This window comes from Rhamphochromis sp. 'chilingali', assembly GCF_963969265.1.
Source record: "Rhamphochromis sp. 'chilingali' genome assembly, chromosome: 11".
NCBI lineage: Eukaryota > Metazoa > Chordata > Actinopteri > Cichliformes > Cichlidae > Rhamphochromis > Rhamphochromis sp. 'chilingali'.
In genome coordinates this window covers 3390363-3399721 of record NC_137938.1, presented here as the reverse complement: position 1 = coordinate 3399721, position 9359 = coordinate 3390363, and the positions used below count along the sequence as shown (strand labels likewise).

The 9359-nt window shown below is 44.8% G+C and overlaps 1 protein-coding gene across 1 annotated transcript; it reads left to right on the top strand.

Moving 5' to 3' along the window:
• The first annotated feature begins 830 nt into the window (after positions 1–830).
• Positions 831–4455, top strand: fzd1 (frizzled class receptor 1). Its single transcript, XM_080896700.1, has one exon. It carries the CDS (start codon positions 1186–1188, stop codon positions 2842–2844), a length of 1659 nt encoding a protein of 552 aa, XP_080752826.1. The 5' UTR covers positions 831–1185; the 3' UTR covers positions 2845–4455.
• Positions 4456–9359: the final 4904 nt, after the last annotated feature.

The following is a 9359-nucleotide window of genomic DNA, read 5'->3' as shown; positions in this document are numbered from 1 at the left end:
AATATAATGTAATGGCAAACAAACAAAAAACACTACAATTTGTTGTGACCTATACCACCACTGATACAGAGGAAGAGACAGGCTTGATCAGGTTAAGAGCCCCTATGAGCAAGTGCTTTGCAAGACATTGACCACAAACTGCTAAGGCATGTAAAGAGAGACTACAAGCAAACAAAGTAAAGAGGAAGGGAGCCAACACTCAGAAGGACACTTGATTCGGTCTTTTAATGTGTGCAGCGCTGTTCCAAAACGAACCCCTGCAATTTATGCAAACATGAGGAAAAATGCAGACCCTCCCTAACCTCCATCTCTTAGATCCTACAGAGAGAGAGAGAGAGAGGGAGAGAGGGAGAGAGAGAGGTATTAAGCTATTGAAGGTGACACGGATGTAGATAGGAAGTGCGTCAGTACAAAAGTATGTGTGCCAAAGTAGAAACCAGAGTTCAGCTACGTCTTTTTTTTTTGCATCTATTAAAATATAAAGTACTTTAACCTCTATGTGTATTATATTCCTTTTATTTGGTACTTTTACTGTGCGTTTAATCTGCTCTCTAAATTATCATAACTTAACCATTTCATTTTGAATGACTTTCTAGAGAAGGCAGCATATTCAAAAAAATGATAAAATGTAATAAATACAAAATCAGAACCAAAGGGGGATAAAGTCAAGATAATGAAATTTTTCCCATCCAGATTAAAATAGTCTGCGTATTAGTTTTTAAGCTCACAAAGCTGCTCAAGCTACAGTTGTATTAAAGGCTTTTATTGTGAAAGTTTATCGCGGAAGTAATAATGACTGGCGGTTAGCTTGGCTGCAGTGGCATTAGAGTGAGGGATCGCAGAACAGGTTTGAACGGCAGACTGACGCTGTGTCGGGCACGCTGCAGAGCGGAGCTGTCCTTGTCCTGGAGGATTAGAGTTCGGGCTTGGTTTTGGACTGGATTTCACCCGAGGAGGTCCGAGTTTGCGATTCACGAGTGTGGATGTTCTAACGCACTGCGCTGCTACCTCGGCGCGGCGACGAGAGGGAGGACGGACAGCCAGAATCCCGCGGCGAGAAGCGGCGCTTACCTCTGCGAGAAACGCCAACAAAGAGCGTTCAGGGAAGTAGCCTGCTGCCTGCTGAGGTAACGCAAGTTAGTTAAGCAACACGCAGAAAGTACGGCAGCGTCTGCATTCCTCAACATGGCTTACAACAGACTTCTCCGCTCGGCTTTGCTTTTTCTGTTTTTTATCCTGTTCCTGAACCTGGGGATTTTTCGAGTCAACGGCCAATACGGCGGCAGTGACCGAGGATTGTCTATACCGGAGCACGGATTCTGTCAGCCCATTTCCATCCCCCTGTGCACGGACATCGCCTACAATGAGACTATCATGCCGAACCTGCTGGGCCACACCAACCAGGAGGACGCGGGGCTGGAGGTCCACCAGTTCTACCCGTTGGTGAAAGTGCAGTGCTCCCCGGATTTAAAGTTCTTCCTGTGCTCCATGTATGCCCCCGTGTGCACGGTGCTGGAGAAGGCGCTGCCCCCGTGCCGCTCTCTGTGTGAGCGCGCGCGGCAGGGCTGCGAGGCGCTCATGAACAAGTTCGGCTTCCAGTGGCCCGACAGCCTCGCGTGCGATAGCTTTCCGGTCCACGGCGCGGGGGAGCTGTGCGTCGGCCAGAACATGTCGGACCACACGGAGCCCCAGCCCGGGCCCTACTCCACCGAGCGGCCACCTACTGACCCGGGGAACGGCCAGTTCAGATGCCCGGCCTCGCTCAGGGTGCCTCCCTACCTGAACTACCGCTTCCTCGGGCAGGAGAACTGCGCCGCGCCGTGCGAGCCGAAGAGATCCCACGGGATGATGTACTTCAGCGAGGAGGAGCTCAAATTCGCCCGCATATGGATCGGCATATGGTCAGTGCTGTGTTGTGCTTCCACTTTATTCACGGTGCTCACCTACCTGGTGGACATGAAGCGCTTCAGCTACCCAGAGAGACCCATCGTCTTCCTTTCTGGCTGCTACACCATGGTTTCCATCGCCTACATTGCTGGATTTTTACTGGAGGACAAGGTGGTTTGCAATGACAAGTTTGACAACGACATAAAGACTGTGGTGCAGGGCACCAAAAAGGAGGGCTGCACCATCCTCTTCATGATGCTGTACTTCTTCAGCATGGCCAGCTCGATCTGGTGGGTCATCCTGGCTCTCACCTGGTTCCTGGCAGCAGGAATGAAGTGGGGCCACGAAGCCATCGAGGCCAACTCTCAGTATTTCCACCTGGCGGCCTGGGCCGTTCCTGCCATCAAAACCATCACCATCCTGGCAGTAGGTCAGGTGGATGGAGACGTGCTGAGTGGGGTTTGCTTTGTGGGCATCAACAGCGTGGACGCCCTGCGCGGCTTTGTTCTGGCGCCCCTCTTCGTATACCTGTTTATCGGCACCTCCTTCCTGTTGGCTGGATTCGTGTCCCTGTTTCGAATCCGAACCATCATGAAGCACGACGGCACCAAGACGGAGAAGCTGGAGAAACTGATGGTGCGGATAGGCATCTTCAGCGTGCTCTACACCGTGCCGGCCACCATCGTCATCGCCTGCTACTTTTACGAGCAGGCCTTCAGAGAGCAGTGGGAGAGGACGTGGATCAGCCAGACGTGCAAGACGTACGCCGTGCCGTGTCCGGCCCACAGCCACCCCAACATGAGCCCGGACTTCACCGTCTTCATGATCAAGTATCTCATGACGCTCATTGTTGGCATCACTTCTGGCTTCTGGATCTGGTCCGGAAAGACCCTTAACTCCTGGAGGAGGTTTTACACGAGACTGGCCAACAGTAAACAGGGCGAGACCACAGTGTAGTCGAACCTCACACAGACTGCTTTGTGACAAACTGAATGATAATCCTTCTTTTTATTCATTTTCTTGGACTCACAGGAGACACTCGCTCTGTTTTTTTAATGTACATATGCATTTGTGAGATTTTTGTAAGTATATATTTGTATTTAAAGATTTAAAAAAAGATTTTTTTGAAACACCTTTTTTCATACGTTGGACTTGATGGAATTTTACTTAATCATCACAAAGAGCCAGCTGATCATCAACAGTCCTGAGGTCTCATGACTTGTCTTACTGCAGACACCTTCTAGGAGTACTTTGTGTGTGTGTGTGTGTGTGTGTGTGTGTGTGTGTGTGTGTGTGTGTGTGTGTGTGTGTGTGTGTGTGTGTGTGATCGGTGAACTGCCTGTGAGCCCCAGGTCTATTCTAAGCAGAGTCTCGTGAAACCCAAGTGCTTCCTCGTGGCTCCCTCTCCCCCCGATTAACCAGCTGTAGTTTGTGTCTGTTGTACAGTGGAGCGAGCGGTGGCCCGGCTCTGGAGGGACGTGTCAGCATCCTGGGAACAAGAAGTGGTGTGCAAGGTTGTGAATGTGAGTCACTGTGGCAGATGGTTGTGGCCTGTAGCTCAGGCCCTTACATTCCTTTTCTAAATAAAGCGCAGGTAGTCATGCAAATGTAAAGGAACACACAAGTGGTTTTGCATGTATGTTACAATGCTGTCAGGCAAAACGCGAGATGAATTTCTCTCACGTTTTCCTGAAAACATGTTTCTTTTTAATGATCTGCCGTGATCACGATCTGCTTTTGTAATTCTGAACACTCTGACCTTCAGATTCCTGTTTGGTATTTTTGCGTGTAGTGCTGGGCGGCGCGACAGTGAGATTCAGTTTCAGGGTCGTCTCGGCGGGTCTTCATGTAGGGCTACAGCAGCTCGCTCTTCTGTCAGGAGTGTAAAACCCTAAACACACACACAAAACAGTCTATGTTGTCCTGTCGGTCCTTAAAGCAGAACAGCAAGTTTTACGTGAGATGTGTTTCCACTTTTTTATTTTTTCGTCCCTGTTTGTAACAAAATCAACATGTTGTGGGTCGTGAGCTTTAAGAAAGTCTGTTTGGACTTATTCTCCGAACTTTGTGGGGGAAATGATTCAGCCATCAGGAAAAACGCACTTACCTCAAGTCGCACATTATCCATGTCACTGTGTGTGGAGCAGCCCTGCCCACAGAGAAGAGACCAGGAAACACAGCAGATCCTCTCGTGGTCATCTTTGCTGTTTTTTGTTTTTTTCTTCATCCTCGCCCCGCCTCAGCTGCTCCTGACCGTACAGGCTGCACACAGCACCTCCACGCTGTTATGCTAACCTGCTAGCGTATCCCAGCATGCTGTTTGTCTGCGTGAAATTCTGAATTACAAATTAGTAACAAATTTGTTCAGTTGACCAGACTTTTCTCAATGAAAAAATCTGTCATGCATGACATTATGAACAGTGTAGCGCCCAGCACTATGTTCTGTTTTTCTGGCATGGTTGCTATGACGCAGACTGGCCCTTGTAATATGATGCAACAGCAACACAACTTTGACCAAAGTGAACACAGACTCGGCCCTCACGCTGCACGAGCGCTGAAAGAAGCACAGTAACAGTAATTATTATTATTATTATTATTATTATTATTAGTAACAATCTAACAACAGTTCTATGTAGATCTACAACATGCAGAAATGCTGGTGTGTTCCTTCACTGCACACGTTCAAAGCAGCAGTAATGTCTGTTTAATAAAGATCTATTTTGAGAAATGCAGTTTTTAAAGAGAAAATGAAATACTGCTGCAGGGGTGTGTGTGTGTGTGTGTGTGTGTGTGTGTGTGTGTGTGTGTGTGTGTGTGTGTGTGTGTGTGTGTGTGTGTTGAAGCACATTTTTAACTTTGACTATTTTCTGACATTTAGTATTGTGTCTAATCTTTGGACGCCTTTGAGCCTTTATAGTTTGTTACACAACACGTCGAAAATGATTCCTGTTTGTTTGGTTTTGCATCAAAAATGTGTGATTGTGCTGGAATTTGTTATCAGGCAAGAACAAAAGATTCAAGTCAAAATTGAAAATTCCATTTTGAGAATTTGGAGATGAGATCCTTTAACTTTATGCAGTTAAAGGTATGAATTAGTGTTTCAAAGAGAATCTGCAGGTTAACAGAAATGAAAGTGATGACATAATTAAAAATAAGACGTTTAGATCTTTTAGGTCATAAGTAGCTTTTGAAACTGTTCAAGCTTGAATACTCGTCAGTAGTACGAGATCATTTTTAGTGGACGGTATAAAGTGAAACATGGGTTCAGTGTCGTGTTTCACAATAAAATAATAATAATTCTCCCCTTTATCAAAGTGTCTAAATGAGGAAACAAAATGAGTCTCCAGTACTACAAAGTACATTTAGATTTGAATCTACTTCTGTTTGCAAAATTCCTCGTGGCAGTTCTGATTTACATACAGATTTTAACATTTTTATTATATTTGACAAAGTAAAGAACCGACAGATTGTTTGTCCAGAAGGTTAAAGGTGTCCAGACTCAATCGCGGTGCTGTAAATGTCTGCAGTCAGCGATGAGAGCGGCTGTTTGCAATGCACATATCATACATTTTTGGAAGAGTTTTTTCACGTTCTGTACCTGGGGCTTGAACATGTCAGAAACTGTTGAAAGAGGGCTCGGGTTCATCTGCAGAGTAACCTGATCCCCGTGAACATAGCTGCACTGTGGGACTGAAGAGCAGCCAGCAGCTTGCATGTCTTCCACCGCAGGAGAAAGGAAGCCTTGTGCTGAAATGCAGAGCGGCTGCTGTCGGTGCAGCTCGGCTCTCTCACACACACACACACACACACACACACACACACACACACACACACACACACACACATTTCACGACTGTGTGTTCTTGTCAAACGCTCTTCCACACAGTGCTTCCGATTCATAATAATCCTTTTATTGTGTTGACGGCTCTACAATAGTCACTGCTTTGAAGTAATTTCCTTTGCATTTGCTATGAAGAGAACCTTTATATTTATAGAAAAAAATCATATATACGCTACGTTGATTGCTTTATGAGAATAAAAACAATGTCATCATTTCAACTGTCAAGCGTTTGTAAAATGTCTTCTTTTTTTTTGAATTGGTAAAGAAACTACAGAATATTCATGTGCTGTATTTGCTTTGAGAGAGTAACGGCTTTAAAGTCTTTCTCTCTGCTTTAGAACAATATCTTCTGGGTATGATCTAGTTCGTATGCTAGGATGATCATTTGTTCTTACAAGGATAAGAAGTTCGTCTCATAGTCCTTATTCGTCCAGCTCTTGTTCCAACATCCACAGAAAATGTATAAAAAGTCAAAAATGGCACGTTTTACATGCATTAGCAGCTACGGTGGGAAACTGTGATGTTCTGCTACATTATTGAAGCACGACAGCATTTTCTTTCTATATTTTAATCAATTTAAAGAAACATCAAATGAAAATAGCTACCTCAGTTTCACCATGTTATAGTGCCAAAGGCTGATGTAGTTTTAGTAATCACTAGCTAGGGTTAGAAATAATCTGAGCTAGCGCCTATTAGCAAGCTTTCCACAATCCATGAGATATAAGTAATGTATGTTGCTTTCATTTTTCATGCAAGTACCAAATACACAAAGTTATTTTCTACCAGTGGACCACAGTTTGTCTTCATACTGAAGCTAACGGTACAGATGTTTTGCGAGTCGTATGAGTACATAAGACAGAAATGCTCAGTCCTGTTAGGTAGACTGGTGACCTGTTCAGGGTCTACCCCACCGCTCGCCCTGTGACAGCTGGGATAGACATCAGCCCTCCCACACGCCTGGATTAGAAAAGCAGTTAAGAAGTTGGAGTATCAAAATATGTATACCTGTGAGGGGGTTCAGAGTCGTTTTAATCCCTGGGAGACCTTAATGTGGCTGCACTAATGACTGCGGCTCTAAAGAGCCTCTGGCACCCGTGTGCCAGCCGTGTTCATGGGTCAGCTGCCAGAGTCATTGTTCCCGACTGTTCATCACGCTGCTCTGCCTCCCTTTTGATCACTTACACAGCCACCACTGCATGGCTCCGCAGACTTCTGACATGGTCTGCCACATGCATACGGCAACTGTGAAGACGCCCTCCTTGCTTGGAAAGTGGAACATATTTTTGACATCGTCACACTGAATAGTCGATGTGTTTCTCATGGTGAGTCAGTCTTAATATCTGTTGTGTTGCTGGTGAAGCCTCACAGGTTTTAGCATGGACAGCAGGGGGAAAAGGAATTTTCAATCTTCAGACAGTTTCTAACTAAAGCTGTGGTTTGGTCAAGGCCTCAACATCCTATTGCGCTCACATCTGGTTCCTATGTATGATATTCATATATATGTACAGTATATTACTTAGACTGCTTTGGGGGCAGCTGTAGATAAACTCAACTTTCATTGGCAAAGTAACGTAGGCTTAGTTGTTTCCCTTTTAGACTTCAGTTTCAACTTCTAAACTCATTTTTCATAAAACAAAACATGTTTTCCAAAATGTTGAAACACGACCTCAAGAGTTCTGCAACTTTTCTTGTTTTAGGAAATTATAGGGTATCCTTTAAGTCAGTTTGTATTTAAATCTAGTGATATGTTGCCACACCATGGGTCGACATGGCTGTAAGGAGGCAAGCATTCGCGAAGCGCCCGGAAACGATTCAGGGTTTTGTTTTAGGCAAATATTCAGAAACTTGAAGATTTTATATTTCATATACAGGTGATGCCGTGCAGAGGAAGTGTCTGGGTAGAGACCATGTTTCTGGGCCAAATGTAAAGATCTCAGTTTTGTCTGAATTTAGGAGATGAAAATAAGGAGCATCCAGGACTGTGTGCCTGTAATTTAACTCACTGACCGTGGCATCTGGCTGTATAGATAAATATAACCATAATCATCTGCATAGCAATGAAAATGTATACAGTGTTTTCTAATATCATGTATAAAGGACAGACTCTTATGAAGACACACAAACTGGAATCTATTCGATGGAGACAGTCCAAATCGCTGCAGTGCATTTTGTTTACCACCAACAGTTTGGTCTCGTTATGTTCTGATCAGTGCTATCAAACACTACACTGAGGCTGGACAGGATGAGCACAGAAAAGAAGCTAGTCTACTGCTGGTTTGGTGGTCATGATGGATTCAGAAACCTCATTTAAACTTTTCCAGTAGAACTTCCTCCTGCAAATGATCACATAGCTGTTTTGAAATCAGCTAATAATGAGCAAAGACAGCTGTATTGGGTACACATGGCTACATTAAAACCTGTGGTATGAAGCCTGTTGGTGGAGCTAATCATATTATGGCTCTGTGCCCCCCTCTTTTCAGCAGTTGCCGTTGGTGTTGCTGTGGGCCGTTCTAAACCTGCCTGATGTCTTCAGCCTGCTTCAATGAGCATAACCCTAAGGTGCACTTTGCAAGGAGCTAATTGGCTAATTGTGCGTCCACTTTGAGTAGCCACATTTAGATGCAATAGTGCCAGCTTTGTGAGTTTTAACTCCCTTAGGCCAACTTGGGAAGGGTTGTGCTTCCCAGAAAGATGTGTACTACTTCTGCAACGTGTTTCTCTTTTCACATGACTTAACTCACTAGACATGCTAAAAGGAGGGGAAAGAAAGAGCTCGTCGTTCCCCAGTAGACCCCCGTGTCTGAGCCTGCCTCTGTGCGCACAGAGTTCCATGTCTGCCGATGCCTCGTACAGCCACAAACGAAATAATAGGGGTTGTATTTTAAAAGCGACATAAAAACTAAACATGGCTTTCAAACACAAATATCCTCCTGAAGCCAAATATTGCTGTTTTGCATTACCAGCGCAGTGCTTCTTTATTCCAGCTGGTAGTTAGTGGTTTCAGTTCACTGATAATGTGGAATGAAAATCAACTTGTTAGGCTGCATAATCTATCACATGTCTGCGATCAGGCTGCGATAACCTAACCCATGGTGATGCATGGTGATGAATATCTCATTTCACGAGTTCATCAGTGTTTTCAATTAAATTACTTCAAACCCTTTCAAATATGTCAGAGGTCAGTAACAGTGTCAGTAGCAGCAGACGCAAATATGTTTAGCTGGAGCACATACAAGTACACACTCGGTGTTAAGTACACCCTGGTAGTGCCGGGTTCAGAGCTGCTTTAATGTGGAAACCTTTCTCAGAGATTGTGCTCTGCGTTGACATGATAGCATCACACTTGTAGATTTGTCGGCTGCTTGTCCAAACTTCCACTTCACCCACATCCCAGAGGTGCTCTGCTGCACTGGGATCTGCTGACTGTGGAGGCTGTGGACTGATTTTCTGATCTTTTCTCGTCCAGTTTTGGTGAGCTGATGTGAAATGGTTCATTTCCCCATTTTGCTTTTCCTGATTTTACTCATTTTGTAAATAAATAAATAAATCAAAATGAATCCTTCACATTTCTTTTTTGTGTTCGGGCACAATGCCAACCTCAAACAGATGCAAGGTGGCCACGAAACGATGC